Raw genomic sequence first — 26,011 nt, 5'->3', positions numbered from 1 at the left:
CCTTCTTTTTACCCACCCACCTTGGAACACCGCCTCTAAAGTCAGCTCGATTGCCACTAACATGAGTGATAATCGACTCACAACATACCTACCATTCGAGAATTGGATCGTCTGGTACAATATCTGAATGAGTTTGACTGTTGCCATTCTAGAACTGGCTTTTGCTTTTCATCAACCTTTACGCAATCCACACTCGATGCTTTGGGAGTATTACGGAGGATAGAAGGGTCACACATCATGTGATATCGACCGATTTTGCACAGGCAATGGATGGCGTTTTTCGTTCCATGGACTTTAGTGGTATGACGCTCAATTCGGTTTTGGAAGGACGAGGAGCATTCGAGAACAAGAATTGGAGCTAGCGCAGCTTGAGGGGGCGGAGCTTTTGCGAGTTGCAGAGTCATCAGGACGAGTCAGGCAGGTAGGTTCGCAAAGTAGCATTCAAATATAACCACATCTCGCTCCACTGTGTAGAAAGATCTGTTTCCATGTCAAATCTCGATTGTACAAGTTTCCACATTGCCCTCGAAGCATACGGATGACATACACATTGTCTCGTGCCTGGCAAAATGACCAGACCAATTCACTTCTGGATGGGGTTTACCCTTGGCCCGGGGCGATATTCCAACACTTCACTAATAAGTCCACGTCATGGCGTCGTCATCCATCAAGTTCATGATCTGCTGGTTCCCGTAGTACCATTCACTCAACCCATCCACATGGAAGTCTATGTCTGCGAGATCCAGGTCGTCCACTCCTGCTAGTGCATCGACGCCGGGATTGCAGCGATCCTGTTGTGATCCAAAACCCGCGTCCTCCGCAGCGGAGAATCGGCCTTCTGTTGACGAGAGCACCGGCTGTGATTGCGCGTGGCGCTGGATCTGAGAGTCGACGCACAGCCTCGCGGTCCGGCTGAGGAGTTCGTAAATCCTATATGGATGGGATGGCGATGCAGACACGGGCGGTTCGGGTTTCAGAGACGAGGCGAAGCGTTCTATCCGGCTCAGATCAGACTCGTCAAGATGCTGCACGGCTTGGGTGAAGAGGATGCTGAAGGGGATGAATGGCGTGTGGAGGACGGCCCTTGAAGGAAGGTATGATACGTTATTTTCATGATAATACTTACTATTGATAATGGGACTTCGTGTGGAGCTTATGGGATTGTGTTTAAGAGTGTAAGTAGCTCACCAATTGATATATTTCTGCAACATGGCTGTGTTGCCCTTGCAGTTTCTGACGCTGTTCATGCATTGCTGGTGAATCTCCATGACCTCACGAGCAACAGCAATACAATCGTCCGAGGCACGGCTTTCGGCTTTGCCCTCTGTAGGAGCAGCGCGGAGGATCAGAGCCAGAGTCGATGAAGTGCAGACCAGGTCGCAGCGCAGATATACAATTCCCATGGGATCGACATTTGGATCGAGTTGTTCAGCGTTCTGGCAGGTGTTAGCTAATAATTATTACTGCCCATTAGTAGCGACTGAAGGGAAGCGCACCATGATATCAACATGTGTGTCTTGGATGATTTCTCGGAGTCCTTGAGCCAAAGCACTGGCGATGGTTCGTCGCTCACCTTCAGGCTTGGCCAGGCCACTGGGACTGTACAGCTGGTCGTACACCTGACCTTGAATCATGGCTTGGCGAGTGCGTCGAAGCGCATTCGAATTGACTGGTAGCGTTATGTCACGGTCGCGGATGTTGGAAGATCGACTAAGTCGCAATGAGAGTCCTTTCTCGAGATTGTAGACTAGCCAGAAGAGGCTCTCTTGATTGATTCGAAGGTCTGACTTGTTGTTAGTAGTAGTGTCATTCCGATGGTAGCCAAGTGTGAGGCACAGATTCGCTGCATAGGAAATGAAGGTCCAAGCCAAAGACGACTTTGAGTTTTCGATAGCATTGAAAGTCTGTGACAAGTATCTGTCAGAGGTGTTGACCTTGCAATTGTTACCAGGAATGCTTACGCCTAGTGCCAGTACCGCAATGGACTCGATGGAATGTGGAAGAACCAGTGGAAGTCGTGTAAAGGCTTTGACGAGGTTTCTCCAACATAGATTGCAATATTCGTTATATTCTTCATTTCCGGACGCAACGAAATACTCGAAAGAGACATAGGATAGGTAGCCATTCGCCAGAATGAACTCGAGTTCATTATAGCCATCCACCGCAAAGTACACCTTTTGGCAAATTTCAGTGAACTTTTCCAGGGGAAGGATTCGGGATATATGAGTAATGAGGATATAATGCTTATGCTCTATAGTTCTAGTTAGTTCCAGAGAGAAAATCATCTGAGGGACACTGACCTTTGGCCCAGCGCAATAAATCGACTGCCGCTTTCAACGGAGGTAGTGAAGGCGGAACATGCGGGATGTACCTGGCGAGCAGGCCGCAATCTGAATGCTGGTCGAGTACTTTGTCGTCCGTGACTGTAATTATTGCACTCAATGATGATACAGCTTGACCAAGTTCGAGGTTAGGTAATTGCAAGTCGCAGTTCTGGACCACAGCTTTGACGAACTCGACGATATGATGAGAAGTATCCCAGTCAGTGTTTATCTCCTTTGGCCTCGAAGAAGGCTGGGTTTCAGGAACTCGTGCTGGTGGTTTAGGTGGCCTGGGATAACTTTCCGGGATATCGCTCGATAGAGTATTGACCGCAACAACATCTTTGCGATGGAGTAGTCGCTTGATATCCTCGATGCCGCCCACGATATTGTCAATCTTCTGTTCGCTGAGCGGAGTACGATATGAGCATTAACGATGACCACGTATAATAACAACGCCAATCATCCACTTACTATTGAGCTGAGATTAGTACACGTTGCTTTGGAGCAATGATCTTCGGAGTTGGGGTGGAATGTGTGCAATCAAGCCTGGCTGACGCGCAGTTTGAACAGGGTGATGCCCTATCACAGCCAATCTGTAGTAAATTCGAACGATCAGTGAGATCTTCTTTCTAAGCTCTGCTCTATCCAGGCTGCGGAGAGGACCGAGAGATGCATACTTTCCTGGACCGACACTGGTCGCACTTTCCTCCATGTTAGTTACTCGATCAAGCAACGCAACATCCCATGTAGCTCACAGAACGATGGCGAATCGCGACACGACCAGTTCCTCGTCCTTGCCCTTTGTTCCCGCGGGTATCCATATTAGAGGAGTTTTATGTTCGGATTCCATTGTAGGTTGCGGTAGTCACGATTCTGAGGCGCTTCGAGGGGGGTCTGTCAGGGATGACAAATCGGGTCTGCGCGCGTTTCCGGCTACTTTGTGGATGGGCCCACAACACGGCCAGAGGCTAGGACCTTTGGATTGACAGGAATTTGTACCCATTTATCACAGTCTGGTCTTGTTGTGTGCATGAGATTAATGGGAACCCAACCTAGACAAGGCTATGCCACAGTGTAGATATATTGCGATTGAGGTATAAAGAATTCAGTGGTCGCACCTGTGGCAGAAGTAGGCTACTCAAGATCTAATAATGGCTCAACATATCCTTCTCACTGGCGGTGGTGGCTATATGTAGGCTTGGAATATAAACACCCTGGCTTCGCTGACTGCGTTTAGTGGAGGCACGATCCTGGACCAGATCTTATCACTCACGAACAGTCCAATCAAACCCAAGAATCTCACGGTCACTCTTCGCTCAGAGCAACAAATTAAAGCTCTGTCCGACATGAGTGTTCACGCCATTGCACTCGACCTGAATGATGAGGAAGCTGTGAAGGAAGCCGTGCTGAGCAACAACGGTTTGTTGATCAAATAGAACGCTAGAGGGGAAGAGCTCATGCTTGACAGTCGATATAATCGTGCACATCGCGAGCGCCTTGGAACCAGCAATTGCATCTCACTTGATCAAAGCTCTGGGTGAACGGCGCAAAGTCAGCAATGGAGAGGCTTATTTCATTCATGTGAGGACTCTAAATCCGGTCAGTAGATCAAGACCATTGATGATTTGTTGCTAGTCCTCGGTTACAGCTGCCTTCTCTAAGGAGAATGGTTGGCCATTTGGAGAGGTGAAAGACACAGATACTCTGTACGATATGGAGAAACAACTTCCAGCTGGTCACCCAGTTCGAGATGTGAGAGCATGGTTCCTCGGTTGGAAAGCATGTCTTAACTCTTTACCAGGCAGATATCCTTGTGACCGACGTGGCCAGGGCAGAAGGTGTCATCAGTCTCATCGTTGTTGTGCCTGTCGTCTGTAAGTTACACAAAGGCTGTTTCTATCTTGCAAGATATCGTGAGGATAACTAACAATTGGATGATCAACAGACGGGATGGGAAGTGGAGAATTCAGGAGGACCTCCTCAAGTATTCCATCGTTTCTTCGCACTTCGATAGCCGACCAGGTCGTCCACAGATTCGATAAGGATGCTGTGAGTGATTAGTTCATCGTTTCTCAGCAAGTCTCATACCACTCATCTGATGCTCCAATAGCACCCTGCTATGACACACGTGTCAGATATGGCAGCACTGTACATTCTTCTCCTTGAGAAGATACTGAACAAGGCGCCGCTTCCCATGGGGGAAAAGGGGTATTATTTCGCTATGGCCCATAAAGTTTCCTGGTGGGATGTGATGCAGAAGCTTGCCGATGCCCTGTATAGGCGTGGGCTTGTGAACGAAGCGAAGGTGGAGATCTGGCCAAGCGACGAAATGGCGGCACAGCATCTTGGATGGCCACGACAATTCGTACGCGCCATGGGCACGTCAAGGTGCGTGAATTTCAGGTGGCTGAGCACTTAAGCTGGTCTAACCTCATCTTAGTGGAGACATCATTCCCGTGAATGCCTTCAAAATTGGTTGGCAGCCGAAATGGACTGCGGAAAGATTTCTCGGGAGCATGGATGTGGAGGTTCAAGCTGTGCTGGAACAAGGAGACAAATTCCAGTCAACCTTGTACGACTCCATTTTGAACGCCTGAGGGCAGCTCAGAAGGATACTATCACTTACGTGAACGAACGATCGTAATTTTTGTCATTAGTCTTGCCGAAAAGTCAAGGGATTTCGAGAAATTGTTCGAAATTTTCGACAAGGCTCTAAAGAAAAGGGATTCTGAAGGTCAACAAAGCAAACTCGCCAAGCTTCTTATCAGGCCTCGGAAACGGAAATGACATGCTGTGACGTCACTGCCGGCCGAGTCCTGCCACTCTCTGTCCTGCTTGAAAGTGCAGGATGTCGAGCAGAGAAAGTAAGAATTAATACGATGCGATATCTGTAGGACATGGATGCCTCTAAATAATACATACGCAGGCTTGCACATTAACAATTTCGACCACTTAAAATGACGCTGTTGCATTGAGTGAAAAAGGTCATGACAAGCCAGCAAAATTAGCAGGTTTGTGCAGAAGATGAGAGGAGCCAGGCGAAACGAGGAGCCATTTCAGAGACGAAGTCCACGTGCTGCAGTTAGACGAGAATTGACCAACATTCTTGTCCCATTACTCCCTTGGCCAGGAACATGGAATATTGCAGGTTGCAACCCTGGTTGATTGCTACCCTCCATCCGCCATTCTGCTCCCCCAAGATGGCGTAAGAGGCGCCCCAGAGGCGTTCAACCTTTAGTCAATGCCGGCCATCCCCCGCAACAACGTTCAGGGTCGTGCCAAAGGGAGTTCGTGCTCCGTAAAGTGATCTGCAAGGTCCAGTATTGGCAGGTGGGTACCTGAGCTTGCTGTACTCGACGGAGATGGCATGGTGTCGTACTGGATGTTATTTTCTCATAAGCTTGATCTCGTCGTCGACGGGTTTCAGACACATGCCATAGCTGTGTTGTGACATTGTGGTAGAATATACACTCATAGTTCACAATGCATTCTTGTAACATGATCCAGCTACTGATTGCAGCTTTGTGCTGCACAATAGCATCCGCAACACAATGCCCATCGGGTCCACCCTCGACCAACACCACATCTGGTGGCATGGTATACACATACCCGTATCCGATCCGCTATGCACAACTGCAAACCCAGCATCAAAGCCTCTGTCAGGCGTACATGGACGTCTCTCCTCCCTCGACAGCAAATACATCGTACAGTGGCCCACAACGCACCGTGGTGCTCCTGCACGGCAAGAACTTCTGCGGCGCAACATGGAACGCAACCGCCGAAGTGCTGCTATCTCAAGGCTATCGCGTCGTCCTACCAGACCAAATCGGATTCTGCAAATCCGACAAGCCAGACGCATACCAATTTTCGCTGCAGCAGTTCGCGCTGAATACGAAAACCATCCTTAACAGCTTGAATTTGACGTCTGTCTACGTTCTGGGCCATTCTATGGGCGGGATGCTTGCGACACGTTTCTCGCTCATGTACCCAGATTTGGTGGCAGGACTCATGCTCGTCAATCCCATTGGACTCGAGGATTGGAAGGCCAAAGGCGTCCCCTACTTGTCCATCGACAATATCTACACGACGGAGCGTGCATCGAATTATTCCTCGATCCGTGGCTACGAGCAGGCCACCTACTATGTCAATTCATGGAAGCCAGCTTATGATGTCTGGGTGAACATGCTACTTGCAGTGTACAACGGCAGCCGTGCGGAGATCTATGCTTTTGATCAGGCGTTGGTCACGGACATGGTGATGACGCAGCCCATAGCGTATGAGTTTGGAGGTCTTGCAAATACACCGACGCTCTTGATGATCGGGGAGAAGGATAATACGGCTATTGGCAAGCAATGGAGTCCCCCTGCGGTAGCGGCCAAGCTGGGAAATTACACGGCATTGGGTAGAGCGACAGCGGATGCGATCGGGGAGAACTGTACATATGTGCCATTTGCGGATCTGGGACATGCACCGCAGATTCAAGAGCCAGATAGGTTTCATGATGCGGTGCTGCAGTGGCTGGGAAATCATTAGGATTGGAAGTCGACAAATGGATGCTTCGGAGATACCACGTGTGCTAGTTTGCATATAATACTTTTATTCATTGATTCTATCTACTCCATCATTCATGATACCTGGTGCTGCTTGTGTTTGTACAAAAAAGTGCTCTCTTCGGCATATATTAGCTTGGAAAAGATGTAGAAAAGTAGAGCTAACCCCCGGGTACGAATTGGGGCGGATCCGGTTGATCGAGACTTTTCCTAGGAAGCGGTCTCCATGAAACAGGATCAAAGACATATCGGGGAAAAGCTGGCTTCTCCTCATCCACATGCCCAGCATCGCTGCTGCCAACAACACTGTCTCCCTCAACACGTACTTCCGTCTCGATCGTCTTCATTATACCATTCTCCCATAAAGGGAACTCTTTTAGAATGTCCTCTTGGAACTCACTCGAGCGTCGACCGTCTGTCGTAAAATCGTAAGTCTCCGTACGCAGACCACTTCTGTAGCGGTCATCTCGGGAGGCGTGCGTCATCTTATCATTCAAGTGTTCAGGACAACCCACGGCGTGGAGTGAAGACCTGTATATTCTCCTTGTAGAGTCTTCAGTACTAATGCTGTTGATTGTGGTGCCCCGTTGCATAGTTGGACCGGAGTCCCAGTTTCGAGAACCCCGTCCTAGGAGGGCCGGGAAGATTGAAGCAAGAGGGCGACGTAGTGCGGGTAGACAAGCTGTTGTGATTCCTAAGTTGTACTCGATCACAGTCCACATGCTGCTACCTATTGATTGCCACATGATGTCTTTATGTGATGTCGAGACATTCAAGGTAGTGAAGCGGAGTATGGATGTGACACAGACACTATGAGATTCGATCAGCATACTGCAGCTAAAAGGTAGAGAGAGGGGATGCGGAAACTCACAAGCCACCTATGGCAAATACACCGCAGAGAGCAACCTTGCTCCTTATTGGCAATTGCAAGCTTTTCACGGGGAGAATTGGTAGGAGAATGATGATAACATCACTGCCGATATTGAACCCAGCGTTGGCGTACCAAAACTTGGTCATGTCGACACAAGTACCATGACCTCCATTGGCACTCTTATCGAAGGCGAAGTTGATTGGTGAGCACTGGAAGACAGAGACCGTGACCGAAGCAATGGTGAACGCAAGTACTAGGCCCATCATCAACCAACAGAGCCACTTGAAGGACTTCCATACACCAAAGACTCGGACATATAGAAGTAATATCGAGATCTTGGTCAATCCAATGGCGACCTTGTAGAAGATCTGGGCAAAGTAGTACATTTCCAAGGTCCGCTTCACTAACTCGACGGGTAGAGCTTTGGTGTGTTTGCCAAATCCCCATTCGCAACATAGTATCATTTGAATAGACACTGTTTCGGCAAAGAGCAGGGACACTAAAATGACCCAATCGTCCGGTCCCAAATGATTACCGTGAGTCAATCGGGCAACGAATCGGGCAAGAACAATAAGAGGCGTAGTAATGCTGAAAACCAAAGCCGGGAGCGATAGCTGTAAGGAGATATCGTCCAGGCCCGGATAATTGCTAAAGAGAGGCATTTTGACAGATTCAGGTTTGCAAAGACAAAAGTCCTGAAAAGATGTCAAATCCAAACGATTGTCCAGGCAGAATAGTTATATTGCCAACCGACATCAGAAGAAACTCCTTTGAAGCTCGAATCGCAGACCTGTTAGCATGGGGAGGCTGTCGTGGCTGAAACTCTGCTTCAGACTTTGAGCAAGAGTTATAAGTGTCGTAAGGGAAGCCATGGTCTGTCCCTATGTGACATTATGAGCCGTGTAACTACACGTAGAGGATCAGCAGAGAATATCTACGATTTCCGAAGGTGGACGTTTCTTGAGTCTGAATAGATGATGGTTGGGCGTCAATGAACGTTGGGTGGTGAGATTGTGCCATTGGTGAGCATTGCCCATGGCATGCATTAGCGAGAGACGGCATTTTGCAACCCAGGGCGATGGTGATGGGGGGGGAAAGGACAATGCTATGTGGCTTCACCTGAGGTGTCGGGGAGAATACTTCCACTAGGAAATTTCGGATGGCGATCATGGTTCACGGGAAAGACGTTGCACTTTGGCTTCCGGGTTGTGACCTTGGCGACCCAGAGACCCTAGCAGCTTCCAAAAGGAAGCACAGGGCCTACCATCCGAACGAATGGCACGCTTTCGGTCCCCTTAGAGCCCGCAAGATAAGCGAACTGTCGCCGATCTCTTGATTTCGGCGAGGCAGGCCGCCCCAAAATACATGGATTGCTGCCAAGGATGTTAGGATTAATCCCAGACATCAACCCTGTGAACGTGTCAACGTGTGACGATCTCTTCACGTGCAACCTTTGACATCACGTACTTACACCGTAGTCAATTGGCGCACGTTGTGGATTGAAGTCTCGTACGCGAAGTGTACATCGACGTGCAGATCATTGCGATTGCGGGAGACGCTGTACCGAGAACTCGCTAGTCAAAACGAAACAAACATTCACAGATGAACCGGGGCGACCAATCAGGGCGTCCAAAGCCATCCTCGGAAGAATTTGCTTATATCTTGATTGCGTTCACAAGTCTCCAGACCTGTGGGCTCAACACCCCTCAGCTCTCGATTCCTACTGTTTGAACCTTGGGTCATGCCGTAGTGTCGTATGAAAGACCATCGGATACCTCAGTATGCAAGAAGAGAGATGAACTCTGCCTCATAGCACTACTTGAAGGGTGGTAGCAAAGATGGATATTGGGCACGAGTTCTGCCACTCATGCAGGAACAATCCAAGCCCCGCTTCGTGCTTACGAATGACGAGAGTGGCATACTTTCTGGCAAGGGTCACGCGTTTGTGGACCCTTCTGATAACGGCAGATTACAACCAGGGACTCGTCGTGCTCCTGTTAACCCGCGTTCACAAACCTACTTGTAGAGTCATAACCATCAGTCACAGCGCTCTGTAGGCGCGTGCGCCTTTGAACTCGAAGGCAGTTGCTGACGAATCCAGGGGCGATGCTGTTCGGCCCTTGTTGCTTTCTTGATATTCTCGGCACGAATACGACAAACCCGGCATGGTAATCTGAGCTTCAGATCCGGATTTGGCAGTGGTCGCAGAATTGATGAATACTTTTACATGTGGTTCGCCGACTGAATAACCCTTTTATTCCTTGATTCGAAGTTCTCCTATGATCAATCCCACCCGAGAAATTGAGATACGGGAAGAAAGAGCGGAAATATTTTGCGGCTTTCTGGGCAAGTCGACCCTGCAGCTGTGGTACTTGATAACCTTGTCTGCTTGCGCCACCTCGTTTGCAGCTTGAATAGCTTCTGCCTATCCTGGCTCAAATATCATCAGGTACAAACCGTATGCTATGGTTCCCCGGAGCTCTATACATGATCTGTGGGCATGGTCCATTCTTTACAATCGGAGAAACCATTGATGCAGCTTCTGCATGAGACTTCAACGACCTTGCTCGATGGTGCAACTTATCGTGTCATTGAGCTTAGAGATCCGCCTGCAGCGTCTATCCATTATGGAGAAGGGGTACTGGGATCGCAACGTGTTTGGGAAGCATGATCTTGGGGGGATGGCGTTGTAGAGGTAACAAAAAAAGTACATACCTAACAAAGCAGGATCGAAAGGCCTTCGACTGCTTCTCACCTCGGTCAAGTCCAAACACCCCGTTTTCTGATTATTTTTTTGGAGGTTGTTATAGTGTCAATGTAAGCAAAGGGGAGGACGCCGAAAATTTCCCTTGACTGCCTTACAATACGCCATCCCGATTAACAGGGTCAGCAGTGCTCTCGTCCTCCAAGGACATCCAAATAATGTAAGGGAGAGTCGACTCTGGCCCATCAATCTCACGACAATTGTAGGAATTTCGCATGATGAGAAAGACAGTTCCCCCACCCATTTCAGCTGGCTTCCTAGATTCACAGGTCAAGATTGGGCGTGTGCGCACTGTCGATGTGTATTAATGTGCACACAGCCTGTTTCACAGCCTGTCTCGATACTAGATAGTTCACTTGTCTTCGTAATACCGCTGTTTTCGTCTGCGACGGGCTTCTTCCACAGCACACACGCTGCACAGAGCTGGCGATGTCACGTAAACTATAGGTTTGACATACCCAGGCTGATGGTACCCGCGATCGTGATAAAATTTCACTTCGGTATGACCATAGCCAGATCAAAACGTGAGTCGCGCCGCGAGGCATATCTTTCTTCAGAAGTCCCTCACTCGAGTTGTTCAGATGATGAACACCGCGTCAGAGGAGACTTTTCGAGCTTTTCTTTTCCCCAGAGCCTTGAATGCGGCGCGATCGAGCGATGATACATAGGTTCGCCTCTGAAGTTTTGTGATTATATCATATTCTTCAACGCTTTGGACCGTTAGTACTTATCATCCTTATACTGTCTATGTTGACAAGTGACACTCTAAGTCACTCGGCCGATTGTGTGGTGAAGCTGGCTTATTCCTTTCTGAATATCAGATGAGCAAACGACATAAGCCCGGAGTTCGCCAATCCGTGGTCCCTGCTCGAGTTTCGATTCTTCTCGAGATCTGTTTCCTCACTAACTTTGTGCTAGTCGGCGACCATTACAGAGGGATTGTCAATTTGATGACTGAGGAAAGGAATAGAACCCTCTTCATGCACATGCTAGAGCTTCTAGTCACAAGTGCGTGACAACTTGGATAGATTCGCTCCTTCCGAATTATCAGCGGGTGCTGGGTAGATAGGGCTGCGTAAATATACGTGGACACAATTTCTTCGATCTATACAATAAGACATGGGAGAGAGAGTGTGTGGCACGATCTTGCTAAGATTGTGCACTGGGCAACCGATTCAATCTAACGGAAGAGCCACTCGATTCCAAAGCCGCTCAGAGTATATACCATCAAATGCCTCATTGGTTCGATTGGGTTCCAGCGCAGAGCGACGATAACCTAGAGTTTCCCCCTTGTCCGTTCTCAATGACTTCGACATCTCTTCGAATAAGTTCGATGAAAGCGTGGACTTCCTTGCTCTCAAAGACCTATTCTGCGTGCCCCAAGAGCTCCATGGTCGATCTCGTCCAGCCAGTCTCGGGATTTGATTCGAACTCTATCAGAGCACGCTACAGTCGTGGTCATGGACACGGCACTCCAGCAGTAAGACGATGCCATCAGGTCCGTTTGCCAGGAGGCCGCAATTTCCGAACTTCCGAACTGCTCCGGCCCTTTGCCAGGCAAATACCCAAACTTAATGATCAGACTATCCACTTACGCACCAGTACGCCTTGAGTGTAGTGGAGGTGACTGTGTGAGGAATCGCACACTCAAGACGGCAGTGGCATCGCACAGTTTGTAGTCTCTGAGTCGACTCCGCCCAGAAAGCCATGCTGCTCATGAACAAGTCAAAGTTGCCCTTTGCCTTGCTTCACTTCTGTGAAATCAAAAATCACATGTTCCTTCGTCATGAAGCAGCGCGAGTTGCCCATTTCTACGAACCGCCTTTCATCCTCGACCATCGCCCCGGCGGCCTTGCGCACCTCATCGTTGTCCTGGCTCGCAGCTGGGTTGGCGACCCATACTTCGGTGATCCCATCAAGCGGCGCCGAAAACCCGCGCGTCGCCACAATGCCAGCATTGATCTCCGGCGCAATCGTGTGGCTCTGAACGTACTTGGCCATGTTCGAAACATCCGCGAAGCCCCGCACGAACGGTCCATGGTCCTTCAGCCAGGTCTCGTGGCACGCTTCCTGGGTGAGGTCGTCGCGTTTCGTCAGCAGATAGGTGCACTTGATCGACTGATCGCCTAGCGGCTTCTTGTCAGTGTAGTCGAAAATCACATGCTCCTGGGTTAGAAAGACTTGCGATGTCTTGATATTGATGAACGTCTCCTCATCGGCCGAAAGCACGGCGCCCGCTGCCTGGCCTTCAGGTGTCGCATACGCTGCTTGGAAATCGTCCAGGCTATCCCACCACACTTCCGTGATCCCTACGAGCGGCGGTAGCATACCACGAGGGCTGCGCAATGCCTCGTTTGCAGGTGTGTCGATCAGATGGCTCTGGACATATTTCTTTGCTCGAAGAGCCTTCGCATGGCTGCGTACTAGCGGACCGTGTTGGTTCAACCAGTAGTCATAAAATGCCGCCTCCGGAACGTCAGGACGGCGATCGATCACATAGACAAGCTTGATTGTCATGATGTATACTCCTGAATGACTAAATAGTCAGGACAAGGTAAGGTAGCACGGTTGGCAGAGAGGAAAGTGCTGCGAACCGCCTATGTAAGAGCTTAATCAGCCGAGGGTCTCTCTGGCCGGCAACTCCTCATATCCTTAGCCCTCGGTTAACGGTGTCCATGTCGGCTAACCAGAATACGCGCTGCTGCTCGTTGCTGCAGAATGAAGGACGTTATCGAAGGTGCTCCTGGAGGATGACTGTGAAGCTAAAGCCGCGTGCAAACTTTCCTCGAGATTGAGAGCAATCATTGAATCTGCGTCTAGCTTCAAGGCGCTCAAGTTGTCTCTAGGTGTAACCTCATCCATGCAGCAGAGAGAACAGATGCAGCACGAAGCTGCGTTCGACTTCAAGACCAATGCTGGAAGCGTTGGCAAGTTTTCGCTTTTGGAGCTGCAACTGATGAAGATGAACGACATCAGGCACTGTAAATCGAGAAAGACAAGAAAGGAAAAGGCAGGAAGTGAGCAAGTCAGGATACCACTTCGCTAGCATGACGACCAGTCTTCAATGACCCGACCATCGTGGACTTCCGGGGAGTAGTACGTATCTTGGGAGTAATAAGGGACATATCTATAGAATTGCTACGCAGTAAGTCAGTACAGTCACATTGTAAACAATCGATCACGGATGATGTGAGGTCGTCTAAGTATTGAGAAAAAAGCAATTTCCGTCTGACGAGAATTCCTATCCATTGGGGGCGTGAAGGGGCTGTTTTGGCCGCCTGGTTCACTCGCCCGCCAATTTGTCAGACACCGCAGAGCAGTTCGACCCATTTGCTTGCTTGTTTGACACGCACCGAATTCAGGCCAGATGGCTTTATTGTCTGTTTAAAGTGCGCAGGCGCACACTAGATGGCTTCAGTCTGATTTTCGCAATGACCTAAGTGTCATGCAGGCAACATAGGCTCCCCCTGCTTTCATCTTCTCTCTCTAAAATGGCAGACGGAGTTGTCACCCAAGCCTTCTCCTTGGTGGGATGGGCATTTCTACCAAATGTATGTATGCTGTCCAAATGCACACCCGACTTTCGACTGACTCGGTGACTAGTATGCAAGTGCCATCCTACAGGGATTCTATTATCGGCTCACCATTCGAGCTGGTCAGCGACACCCTCAGCCTGGTGAACCCCTCTATGCCCAGCACAATCGACGCATCCGCAAGCTCGTCCTGAGCCTCTACTTGGTTTACACCCTCACACAAGCATTATATGATATCAAGTTGTCGGCTGATTTCTACACGATACTCGGAGTGACACCATGGACCAGTGAAAGGGAGGTGCGCAGTCGCTTCCGGCGATTGGCAGCAAAATATCATCCGGATAAGTTGCATGAGAATGGCCAGTCATTTCCTGGTGCAGGAGACGTCTTTGTGCACTATAAACTTGCACATGACACCATCCTCGATCCCATCAAACGCTTTGCATACGAAAGATTTGGACCGAGCATTGTGCAACTTCAACATCCCGGGTTGAGGACGATTCGAGATTATGTCTATGTTGGCCTTCGATCGAAAATCCCGGAATATGTCATGAGCGCGGTATCCTTGATTGTACTGAACTACTTTTGGCTCCCTAATTGGGGCCAATTCTGGAGGTACTTCGCTGTGGCCTGCATGGCATTTCTGGAGTTGTACTTCCTTACTCATGCTTGGGAGCCTCCGAACTTGGTCCTATTGTGGGCATCGCTGGCAAGGAAAACGTTTCCACAATTGTTCCCACCGCACCTTTTGCCATTTCAAATTCTCGGTTTGGCAAGGCGGATGTCAATGTCCCTGAACATTTTTATCTCACAACTTGCTCCCCCCTCGGCACGGGACCCTGCAGCCAAAGAGTTACAAACGCAGCAGCAGGTGGCACACCTTGCCCATGTGGCAGGTAGACTAGACAACGAGTCTGCTAGTCTTTTACAGTTGGGCCTAAACCCCTTCAAGGATAACCAGGAGAAGAGTGAGATTTTGAGATCAGGAATGAAGGACTCATTGCTCACGGGGGCGTTGCGGAAGAACCCTGAAGTCAGAGAGGCAGTGCGGCGAGCGTTGGCTCGACGAACGGGTGGCGCGACGGTGCAGCAACTGACATGATTGGGCTTGTGATTATAGATTTGTCCAATGTTAGCTACGCAAACCGGTCTAAATGAATACTCCTGTCAAAAGTGTAAAGGAGACCATGAGAAAGCATTCCTTCTGAATTCGAACAGGATTCATTGATTCCGAGGCGTTCGGCTTGAGTGGTCGACCTGCGCTGCATGGTCAAGATGATTTGGTACATGTTGTGACGTATGTCAAAACAAAGAGAAGCGAAACGTATCTGCATATGGAGATGGCATGGAAGCAAGGCAAACGTCGGTGTCGATTGTTTACCAACACTTCATTGCCGACATCAATAGTGAAGATGTCATTAACGGGTCCAGCCACACTGACCGTTAAAGGGACCAACACACGGCATGAGGTTGGGCCAATAGTCGGCTGATCGCATCAAGGCTCGTCCACCTGTTGATGAACTGGGAACCCCAGTGGCCAACGCATACCAGGCCCACCCCTGGAACTGCCTTCAACCACCGACTCGGAGGATTTTGTTTGTATCTCATGAGGTCTTGGCATTGTCGGGATCATGAATTATCCGGGTCCGACCGCGCCTCAACTTCACTAGCGAGACCAACTTCATCTCTCACCCAATGGCACCATCTCAACCTCAACCACTCTGTCCCCCTCCTTTCACTGTGTCTCGACACCTCATAGCCATTCATTATCACCTGCGAGCAGGTATTTCACGCCTTGCACCAGAATGTCCTCGTCATGTCGGCGCCGTATAATACCACCTCCCATCGCTTCAAATCCTTCTGCCACACAAATCATGATATCCCCACCTCTCCAAGCATGGACACGCGCCTGGACCACATTCCCGATGACCTCGACGCCATCATGACTCGAACCAATGGCCATCACCTGTCAGACCCGAATCCTAAATTGCTTTGTTGCTGTGGCCGCCCAGAATGCATCTATCTCGAGAACAACAACACCGTTCTGGGCGGTATCGAGCGAGATCTAGAAACCGCAGCCCGACTTGGTCAGGTACGTGCTTTCCTACACTAGAGTGTTTGGCAATCTCGAGCAGGTGGTTGTTGCTCCTCAATCCGTGATGGCGAACGACTGCCAGCTGTAATATCACAAACACCTCCTTCCCTTGGCCGTGAACACGGCTATCCTCGTCCTCTTTGCACCCCGGACCACACCTCTACCCACAACGCATCCACCTAAGATGGAGGTTCTCGTGCAAACAACACCTTGCGCTGCAGTGTGCGACAACAAAGAATTCGGCGGTGGACTGACCTTTGCTCTCCAGGCCCTACTCACGCGACACGAAACCTATGTTGGTGACTCTCAGCGCGAACATGAACGACTCACTGAATATATCAATGAGCTGGAAGAAGAACGTAGCAATCTTCAGACTAAGAACGAGAAGATCGTCGAAGAAAACCGCGAACTCCTCACCCAACTCGAAGCGGCAAATACTTCTCTAAAAGAGAGCGATGACCACGTCAAAGATCTTGAGTTACTGCTCCGTGATTGCGAGATGGAGGTACGGAGATTGAACTTCCTCACTCATCAAACAGAGGAACTCGAATTGAAGCTGCTGGAAATGGAGAGAGATCGCGTCACACTCTCTCGCAAAGTTGACGACTCTGCTGAGGAAGCAAAAAGTACTATCATGCGGTGGAAAGAAAGTGAGCTCAAAGTCCGTCAACTTGAGAATGAGGTGCAGAAGATCGAATGGGAAGCAAAACAGGACAAGGAACGCCATGAAGAAGTAATAGCCAGACTAGAAAGAGAAAGGATCTTGGAAAGAGAACTGGGCGGTGCTGAGGGCAGGCTCAAGGGTGCTGCCGCTCTTCAGGGTCTCAAAGGTCAAGCATCGGGTTCCAATGTTGTCAGCCACTTTGTTCGCGATATTCTACAAGACAACGCCAATCTGCAGGCCGGTATCGCTGAGCTGCGCGAGTTGCTTCAAACATCAAACGACGAAGTGCAGAATTTACGCGAGCAAATCGTTCTTCACCAACCTGTCAGCAATGATCTTCCTAACTCGGCTGGAGCCAGTCCACGTCCTCTCAGTGAACAGCTCCATTGGGTTTCCACTCCGAAACAAGTACAACAAGAGGTTCATGTCCACCATCATTATCACGCCAAGATCGCGGGCAAGAAAGATCGAACTCCGACCGTGCGCAGAGCTTCCCGAAAGCGAGCAGTCATGGGTCTTGGTGTACTACCATCACCCCCGGATTCTTCTGCTCCATCGACCCCGACCATTGGCCCTCATCGCTTCGTTTCAAGTCCGATACTTCCTATCACACTACATCAACCCCAGGCAAAACGCAACCGGTGGTCGGTACAGTCAGCGGCAACAGGTACATCTCAACTCTCGAGCTTCCCAGGCTCGCCGAGGTCATATTATGACAGGAGTAGTACCATCTTCGATCGTTTGGAAGGAGGCGAAGAATCTTCAAGACCAACGAGTCCAGAATCTGCTGCTGGTTACTCTGATTCCATGTTCCACCAAATCAACTATAAGTCAGCCATCGATGATGAAAGTACGCCCCTCGATGAAGAAGCTGTCACGGAGGACTTTTCTGACGGAGTGGCCCTTCCCACACCACCAACTCCGGAAGGACTGGACCTTATCGCAGAAGAACTAGACGCACCTGATAACTTGTCCCGAGATCTCACACCGAAACCTTCTCAGGTTCTAGATACCGGATCACGGAACACTAGTTTCGTCGAACCCAAACCACCAGAACCTTTAAAACCACCAGATATCGCAAATTTACCAGACGCATTGGCCCAAGCTATATCTCCAACTGCCAGCCCTAAATTTGAACTAAATGTGCCTTCACAAATCCTCACTCTACCAGAGCCAGTCCCCGCAACAGAGTCAGATGAAGCATCCCATGCTTATGACTTCCGCACCGTTCTCGATGTTGCAGCGCAGCCCGTGCTTCGACGCAAGGGGTCCCATGATTCTCTTGTATCCATCTCTGGCATGGATATACATATCGCTAAACGACCTACCACGGCGACTTCCCATTCATCGAATCTCCTGAAAGGAAATAGGGCATACTTTACAAGACCTCCTTCCGCAACAAGAACATATGCCAGCGCTCAGCCCTTGGCCACTGTGACCGAATTTACCGCCCTGAGCTCAATCAGGTCGCTCAGTTCTGATCATCGATCACCTGTCGAAATGGCGATGGGAACAGCCCAGACCCCTACGAAAGCTACGAGCTTAAGCATCGAAGCCTTGAGTGGCATCGCAGGCTTGTCCAGCCCTATACAATCAGAATCACCGTCCTCGGGTGGGATCGGCCGTTTGGTGGGTGGGTGGGTAAGAAGCAAATGGGGTGTCGCCCCTGTGAAGTCGAGTGGGGACCTGAGATCACAGGCCCAGGTGAAACCACAAGTGCCAGTTGAGCCTTTACCATTCTTTACTGGCAGATCTGCGGGCATCAATCAACCCGGCGCCATACCAGGCTTCAGAACTACACGCAATGCGCCTACCACCGAGGTACAGGTGAAGATGGTAGATGAGCAGGGTCTTCGAGACATATTTGTGGAATAATTGCTCTCTCATTTGTTCAAGATACCCCCACCCGCCCTCGTTTTTCCCATTGCACATATACTGTTAATGTTATTGTTTTTTTTTTGTTGCTACGAGCGCACGTTGGAGCGATTGAATACACTGCACTTGGGCGTGACTGAGTTTGCATTTATGGTTTTCTATTTCGCAGAACATGGCCAGATTGAGTTGGACAGCTGATCTCAGCTACCTGGCACTCCATCATGAAAAGGCGGTTTCACGGCGCTTCTATCACGAATAGTTCCTTTTCTCAGCAAATATAGTCTCTAGCAAGTAGACTGCAGATAATGAATGTCCATAACTTTTACTGTGACCTTAATCAAGGTTCTTCATGTTTTCGACCACTTTCCTTCTTCTCCTACGTCTCTCGTTTGTGGACGAACTAGTGAACTAGCTCCCATCAAATACGGCGCTTCACTCAGCCCAGACCCAGCGACGCCCCAGCAACAAGACGATGGATGGTCTGAATCAACAGACATCGAAGCCATCACTCTTCGGTTAGGAAAGTTTGACACTTCGGAAGCACGGAAAATAGGCTATTTCCTGAGTGCGGACTTGAAATCTCGGACAGCAAGCTGTTTTGGTCACATTGCAAGCGCCTGGTAGGTTCATGGGGCGACGTTCCGCTCCAGGGAACAGATGGTTCTCGTACCTCTGTTCGCTCATGCTGAGAGATGTAGAAATGATAGTGGTCGTAAGTATTAGGACACGATTTGTGACGGTGTTTCTTTAGTTCTGCTAAGCACGACGTATGCGGGTTCTCCAAGTCATCGACTGAGCGACACGATCTTGATCTCCGTTGCCACGGAATGGAAGAAACCTGAGTAGCGGAGACCGTCTGGAATGGTGCACACCAAATTCGTTATACGAAAGCCCAGGTCCTTCTCACAGATGTCGGTGAATTGGGAGAATGTGTGCAAGTTTCGGATCGTGGATGAGATGAGGATGGTGAGTCCCGGGTAGAGCTCACTGAGGGTCTTGAGAAGCTCGGCCAGAGGTCTGAGGATTTCCGGGTGGTACGTGATATCTGCGCCGATTACCAGGTCATATTGGATCGACTTTTCCCTGGCGTCCTCGAGAATCTGCTCGAGTTCTTGGTGGTCCGTCCAATCCAGTTGCTGTACCAACGGAGCATCATGGCCGTGTAAGGTGTTATTTTCCTTGTTGAGATCAACATTGACTTGGAGACTTTCGCATACATGTGCCAGACCATCGGTTGCTAAAACATGTCTCGCATCCAGTTCGCCAGCGCAGAGAAGAGAGAGAAATCCAGTGCCCGCCCCAAGTTCAAGCACGTTCTTGCCCTTGACTAAGTCTGGTCGCACGGTCATGAGATACCACGCGAGATGTTGTGCTGCTTCCCACGTGCGGAGTCCAACGTTGTTGCCTCTTGACAGGAGATTTTGCGCTTCCTTGATCAGGATCGGTTGAACTCCGAATTGATCTAATGGGAGTGGTGGGAAATAGCTGTGGACATGTGGTTGCTGTGCCTCTTCGAACTGATCCTGCTGGGGAATAGCTGCCAGAAACCCCATATGCTCCATCAGCAGATCAGATACTTGCTGTAGAAAGGTTAGGTGTTAGTGGATCAAAAGCATGGTCCGGACGGCTTCGAGACAAAAACAAAAACTCAAAGATGAGCGAGCTGGAGTGTGCCTACGTCTTCTTCAGGATCTTTGCATGCCTTTTCGATTTCCGAAATGATATGCTTGAGAATCCTTGCTTGATACTTTGGTGGAGGAAGATATTTATTTCTTGAGGCATCAAAGAAATAGCGATAGAGACATTCCTGGACATCTGGATTTACCAGAAGTGCACCTGATGGATAAGTCACATCATTTATCTGTTGCATATACTGCCGGTAGAATTTAACCACCAGGGGTCCTAGTTCCGCTCTCGCAATGTCCATTCGCGCGAACATCGATTTGGAACAATACTGCTTCGTTCTTCACACCATGCATGCACTCGAGAATCGGAAAGAGTTCGAAATCTAAATGGAGGATGACACAGAGTTTCGCACTAACCGGATCAGGACCAAATCGACACGTGATGCCAAGACTTCGACCTGCCAAGCCCACAGCCAAAATTCGGCGAAACAGCGTTCCTCCACACTGGGCAGTCTCGAATTTCCAAGGCGCAGTCAAACCAACTTGGAGTTGAGTACTTCCTTTACTACAAGGTCAACCCTCAAACTTCTCCATCTCTCTTGATTGCGTGTCCTTGATCAGACAAGCCCTTCAGCGCAATCATGGCCGACTCAGCGGTCACCGTGCGAACTCGCAAGTTCATCACCAACCGTCTTCTCTCCCGCAAGCAATTCGTCGTGTAAGGCTTTCTCCCTCAATCCCACAAACAAACAACACGGTCTCGCACGCAAATTCATCTATTGGACATCATCGATGTTGCAGCGAAAACCACTATGCCCTCACAAGAACCAAGACTTGCCAAAAGAACAATGTATTAATTTGATTTCTCCTCATAGTGACGTCCTCCACCCCAACCGAGCCAATGTCAGCAAGGACGACCTACGCGCAAAGCTGGCCGAGGTATACAAGTCGAACAAGGACCAGATCAACGTCTTCGGCCTGCGGACACAATACGGTGGCGGCAAATCGACGGGATTCGCCCTGATCTACGACTCAGTCGAGGCCCTCAAGAAATTCGAACCCCACTACAGACTGGTCCGTGTCGGCCAGGCCACCAAGATCGAAAAGGCATCCAGACAGCAGCGCAAACAGCGGAAGAATCGTTCCAAGGAGTTCAGAGGTACCGCCAAGACGAAGGGTGCCAACAAGGACAAGAAGAAGTAAATGTTACGATCATGATGGTGGTACCGGTGCTGGAGGAATGTTGATTGTGTGTGGCCCTGTGTGGGATGGGACGAGAACGGTGCAGTTGGTGGAGGTGGGCCTCTTGAGGCTGTGGTTCTGCTGGGTCTTTTCGTGGTTGAACATGGTGCATGTGTTAGAGAGACGGACAGTACCAAATTTCCACGAAACCCCTCTTCCCATTGCTTTTGAGCTTTGATGGTCTCGAGCATGCCAGAGGCAGACACCGAAAAAAAGAACCCTTCGATAAACCAAAACCATCGATTGTGTGTGGAGGGCCTTTATTTCTCCAATGTTTCTCTCGGATGGAGGAATGGCAACTACCGGCGCATGAGATACAAATGCATTGAATTGAGATCAACCTGAAAGTTCCAAAGCCATTTCAAATAGCGCTTCCTCTTACCGTGTTTCTAGGGCCACTCTTCACTCAAATAAGCCCGACACTCTGATTGATCATTTCATCATGACCGGCTGCTTTGCACTCAACTGAAATCCGGATCGGTTGGAATTTGATAACATCTGAACCCGGACCCTGAGATGCTCCTTTGATTGCTTAATTGACACATGCACCGTTCCTCTGCATACGTTCTGATCAATGACTACCTAATACTGGATTCATATATCTGAATCTGGTTTTTGATACATGCTAAACCTTGAAAGGTGTTACTATCCATTTCCTAATAAGTCCCTCCACGTTACATGTTTTTTCATGCAGTTCCTTTACCATTCATCACCCTCATTGAACTCATCTCCGCCCATATAGCCGAGAATACTATGCATTCTCGAACAGAGTGTTTTGAATGTGCGCCGCCATGCCTAATTGTACAAGGTACAGAAAGCAACTGGCCGTCCAGGGTATTGAGGATGGTAGAAGGGGAGAATCACCCCGCCCAATGCCCAAAGTTTTGATACAGGACAACAACAAAAACAATTGAAAGACTTTTTGATTATTTTCGTCATCCCGACGAAGCCCAAAGAAGAAATTGTTGGTGGAAGTGTTGCTGAGTGACAAGTTCTGTGTTCCTCAACTCGGCGCGGATGGCTTCTTCCAACAGCATTTGAAACATGAGTGATGCGTACCATGGTTGGGAGCTCCATAGGTTGAACGAGAGTGGTAGGTGTAAAAACACACGTGTCGAATGGTACAAAAGACAAGAACCTCACGATCCTAGAGATGGTTTTCATGACTCCGAGGGTTTAATACCCGGAGGAAGCATTACTCATCGACGTAATGGAACATCTGGTCGAATCTGTAGGGCAACTGCTGCAGTCGGTGCTGCAGTCTTCCGAGCCTGATTCACGTCGTGGCACCACCGTAAGGGGGTGGCAGTATAGCAGTGCGGAAGAGACTCGATCTGAGGTACTACTAAGCTGCGAGGTACGCCCAGCCATCGCACTTGTGTAACCATATGTCACGGACGGAATTTCTGGTGTCGATCTCAAGCTTTCATGTGAAATGGTTCTCTGACTGGATAGCTGAGAGTGGTGGCCTTGGGTTGTGATGCTCGGTGCAAGTGGCTGAGGCTCAATGACACCTGTCGTCAAGCCGCTCGAGATAGGTGTGCTTGAGAGTGCGTCGCTCATGGTTAGGTGATCGTAGGCAAGTTCTTGCATCCTGTATGAAGTGGCTCTTTGGTCGCTACTCTGACAGCGCCCTGAATCGGATTCAACATGAGACACAACATGTGCGGATGATGTTGAGACGCCATTGCTCCAACAAGCAGAAGTTCTCTGATCTTGATCCGTAACATTCAGACTGTCTACCGTGGGCTGCGCTGTCGCTGCCATATCATTTGGAGCTCTGATCGGATCAGGTAAGATTCTATCTGGTGGAAGATTTGTTGCGATGCCTAGGGATTGGAAATGCTGCGGAGCATCCGTTGATTGTGTGTAAGAAGTGGCAGGTAGGTTAGAGGATTGTGGTATCAATGCCTGTTGTTGTTCTGGCCATATCGCACCTGGCTGTGGGCGCACTCCATTTGGAATTCCATAATATCCATTGCGTGCATTCATCGGATCAGTGTGAGGGAGGATGTATGGCGGCGGCAGGTTTGAATAAGGACTGGTCACCTCTTCCTCGCCATACGTGGGATATTGTGCAGCGTAAGATCCTCTGGTCCAGTCAACATTTTGAGCTGAACCTCCATATGAACCGTATTCAACATTGCTTGGGACCGTGGGACAATGCATTGCTGACGATGGACTATATCTCGGGGCCACTTGAACATAGTTTAGGCGCTGGTTCATATGTGGGTAGGGTGAATAGCGTTGACTTGCTTGCCATGCACGCATGGTCAAGGGTGCTGTCTCGACCGATGAAACCTATGGTTGTCAGTGATCCAGGTGCTTTCCATATGGAATTGAGACTTACACGTAAGAAGCGACATTGGTCGGCGTAGCCGGCATTTTTGCAATTGATGCAACTCGAATTCTCGCCTTCATTGCCACTGCACTTTATCTTTCGCTTCCGACATCTCTCACACTATACCCATGGTTAGAATTCATGATGACTAGAGAGAAATGGAAACATACAGCAACAGGGACTCGCTTCCTTGTACCTCCGGGCGTTCGATGCTCTGGTTCAGATGATGGAGTTGTTCGGTTGCTGAGATGATTGGAGCTTCCATAATGTTCTTGGAGATGAGTATTTTGACCTAGGGGCATATGAACCCCCCGATCACTCCGTCTGAAAAACTCAAACTCTGAGCCGTATAGCTGGCGTGTCGAGATCTAATGCAGGCAATCAGTAATGTTAGGATTCGACCAATTTGTTGCTGACCATCTTGACAGGTAGTGGCCTGCGTAAAACCCAAAAAGCAATCCGAAGCCACTCAATACAAGTTGCCAAACCAAGCTCGCCGTGTTTAGAGGCTCAATGTAAGGTTTCAAACTCATGCAGTAGCAAATGGGATTGACAATAAGAAAGCCGGTGATGGATTAGACGAACGAATCCGAGCAATGAGGGTAGATGAAGAATTGAGCGACAGCAAGGGTCACTTGTGGACTGGTGTCTTCAAGGATGCACCCGAAAGGAGAAAATGTCGTTGAAGTGTTTACGCCACCATAGACCGGATATGTCATGTCAGAACTTCTCATGGTTCGAGGTTCTTGGGGCTGCTTGGAATCAGGTCCAGTGAAGGTTTTCATGGTCGAATTGTTGCCCTTGAAACCGCAGGGTAAGATTTCTTTGTAACGGGCTTTCTGCAGGTTTCCGTTGGTGTTACGATGATGCTTGGTCGACAAGAACAACAACCAGATGCGACATGCAAAGAATCGTCTGGTCAGTCACAGGTGATCCGTGGACGCCTGGCATATTAGGTGTGGAACGATATCAACCAAGCTGATCCAGTCGAACTGTGACCTCCTATGATAACCAACACTAGCAACCATGTTAAGCAAGTGAGTAGGTTGCATTGCATCTCGATGCAGCATCGACAAGTTCCGTGTGGGGAAACGAAACAGGTCTCGCACCCCCCCCCCTTGATAGAAGAAAAGGCGTCAGGTCTCAGGAGCCAACATTCTGCTGAGGTGCAACCCCGAGAGCTGTTGGCTGTCGCTGATACCAGTCAAGGGCCCAGGCTAAGGATGTTTGCTACTTCTCTGTCTCACCCGTGATTGGTTGTAGATTTTGGAATCCAACCTGACGATATGCAATCCACTTCAAGCAAACTCGTAAAGTGGGAGGTCATCAGGAAGCCCCTTCGGCGCCTCCAGTTGCTTGGTGCCGGAAGTCGTGTATCGTGGTTTCATTAATCAGTCTGGGTGGATTCTCTCCCTATGGTTGGAAGGGTTGCAAGCTAGTACTATTGGCTGGTAGGGAAAGCTCGTAAATAGTTTCCATTGCTTCTTTCATCATGCACGTGGTCTGGTCATCTTCCAGTGAATGCTGGACGTAGAATGGATGAGACATACGATTGTGGGTGGTGCTGACAGAAGTGACGGAATATTTCGCACCGCAATCTGGCCAGAAACCACATCCACATGACAGTCGGCATTGCCTCAGTTGCCAGTGGCCTTTGATAGTTCCAGTTGGTCTGGTTTAGCAGGACAAGGTCAACCCCTGATCGGCCAGCCGCAAAGAAACTGCGGAACATTGCAAGGGTGTCATCGTCTCACAAAAATTCCAACAGCGAAACTCCATCCATCAAAGCTCTCACGCTCCGACACATTGACAAATCAGAATGAGAATCCACCTTGAGGTAGAGTGGTACAAAGGCGTAATGTCGCCAAGATGAGGCCCTGATGAAGCCGATGAAGTCGCCACTGAGGACTGCAAATCTAGTGGTTGAATATGAGATCCACTCCGATGCCCGTGCTGGAAGCTTGAACTTGGCCCAAGAGTCCAAGGTCCCTGGGTTTTGGAGATGGTTTAACTTCATTTGTGAGTGTGCTGGTCAAGACATTAGCTAAGGCATTTATCTATCTTCGTAATGATCAAGTTCCCAACACGAAACAGAAGAGCTCAAAGGGTTGGCTGCATGGCCACGTG

General features: G+C 49.4%; 10 protein-coding genes across 10 annotated transcripts; 5 read left to right on the top strand and 5 right to left on the bottom strand.

Annotated features, from left to right (window-relative positions):
- Positions 1–635: 635 nt before the first annotated feature.
- LTR84_003179 (uncharacterized protein) lies at positions 636–3,174 on the bottom strand (the record flags this gene model as incomplete). The annotated part of the gene is made up of 6 exons (XM_064846774.1): positions 636–1,083; positions 1,189–1,436; positions 1,497–2,251; positions 2,301–2,728; positions 3,002–3,025; positions 3,080–3,174. 6 exons carry the CDS (start codon positions 3,172–3,174, stop codon positions 636–638), a joined length of 1,998 nt encoding a protein of 665 aa, XP_064705754.1.
- A 301-nt stretch (positions 3,175–3,475) lies between these two features.
- Positions 3,476–4,921, top strand: LTR84_003178 (uncharacterized protein; the record flags this gene model as incomplete). Its single annotated transcript, XM_064846773.1, has 8 exons — positions 3,476–3,516; positions 3,562–3,743; positions 3,793–3,905; positions 3,960–4,076; positions 4,126–4,198; positions 4,270–4,373; positions 4,435–4,712; positions 4,765–4,921. 8 exons carry the CDS (start codon positions 3,476–3,478, stop codon positions 4,919–4,921), a joined length of 1,065 nt encoding a protein of 354 aa, XP_064705753.1.
- Positions 4,922–5,807: 886 nt separating this feature from the next.
- Positions 5,808–6,857, top strand: LTR84_003177 (uncharacterized protein; the record flags this gene model as incomplete). Its single annotated transcript, XM_064846772.1, has 1 exon — positions 5,808–6,857. One exon carries the CDS (start codon positions 5,808–5,810, stop codon positions 6,855–6,857), a length of 1,050 nt encoding a protein of 349 aa, XP_064705752.1.
- Positions 6,858–7,035: 178 nt separating this feature from the next.
- Positions 7,036–8,407, bottom strand: LTR84_003176 (uncharacterized protein; the record flags this gene model as incomplete). Its single annotated transcript, XM_064846771.1, has 2 exons — positions 7,036–7,684; positions 7,746–8,407. 2 exons carry the CDS (start codon positions 8,405–8,407, stop codon positions 7,036–7,038), a joined length of 1,311 nt encoding a protein of 436 aa, XP_064705751.1.
- Positions 8,408–12,234: 3,827 nt separating this feature from the next.
- On the bottom strand, positions 12,235–13,026 carry LTR84_003175 (uncharacterized protein; the record flags this gene model as incomplete). Its single annotated transcript, XM_064846770.1, has 1 exon — positions 12,235–13,026. One exon carries the CDS (start codon positions 13,024–13,026, stop codon positions 12,235–12,237), a length of 792 nt encoding a protein of 263 aa, XP_064705750.1.
- A 974-nt stretch (positions 13,027–14,000) lies between these two features.
- Positions 14,001–15,144, top strand: LTR84_003174 (uncharacterized protein; the record flags this gene model as incomplete). Its single annotated transcript, XM_064846769.1, has 2 exons — positions 14,001–14,060; positions 14,113–15,144. 2 exons carry the CDS (start codon positions 14,001–14,003, stop codon positions 15,142–15,144), a joined length of 1,092 nt encoding a protein of 363 aa, XP_064705749.1.
- A 714-nt stretch (positions 15,145–15,858) lies between these two features.
- LTR84_003173 (uncharacterized protein) lies at positions 15,859–18,676 on the top strand (the record flags this gene model as incomplete). Its single annotated transcript, XM_064846768.1, has 2 exons — positions 15,859–16,134; positions 16,406–18,676. 2 exons carry the CDS (start codon positions 15,859–15,861, stop codon positions 18,674–18,676), a joined length of 2,547 nt encoding a protein of 848 aa, XP_064705748.1.
- A 785-nt stretch (positions 18,677–19,461) lies between these two features.
- LTR84_003172 (uncharacterized protein) lies at positions 19,462–20,603 on the bottom strand (the record flags this gene model as incomplete). The annotated part of the gene is made up of 2 exons (XM_064846767.1): positions 19,462–20,256; positions 20,355–20,603. The coding sequence occupies 2 exons, from the start codon at positions 20,601–20,603 to the stop codon at positions 19,462–19,464; spliced, it is 1,044 nt and encodes a 347-aa protein (XP_064705747.1).
- Positions 20,604–20,942: 339 nt separating this feature from the next.
- On the top strand, positions 20,943–21,504 carry LTR84_003171 (uncharacterized protein; the record flags this gene model as incomplete). Its single annotated transcript, XM_064846766.1, has 2 exons — positions 20,943–21,019; positions 21,177–21,504. 2 exons carry the CDS (start codon positions 20,943–20,945, stop codon positions 21,502–21,504), a joined length of 405 nt encoding a protein of 134 aa, XP_064705746.1.
- Positions 21,505–22,719: 1,215 nt separating this feature from the next.
- On the bottom strand, positions 22,720–23,928 carry LTR84_003170 (uncharacterized protein; the record flags this gene model as incomplete). The annotated part of the gene is made up of 2 exons (XM_064846765.1): positions 22,720–23,844; positions 23,896–23,928. 2 exons carry the CDS (start codon positions 23,926–23,928, stop codon positions 22,720–22,722), a joined length of 1,158 nt encoding a protein of 385 aa, XP_064705745.1.
- Positions 23,929–26,011: the final 2,083 nt, after the last annotated feature.

The sequence above is a fragment of the Exophiala bonariae genome (genome assembly GCF_035927105.1).
Source record: "Exophiala bonariae strain CCFEE 5792 chromosome Unknown scaffold_15, whole genome shotgun sequence".
NCBI lineage: Eukaryota > Fungi > Ascomycota > Eurotiomycetes > Chaetothyriales > Herpotrichiellaceae > Exophiala > Exophiala bonariae.
Note: the sequence above shows the minus strand (reverse complement) of the source record. Positions and strands in the feature narration are given on the sequence as shown.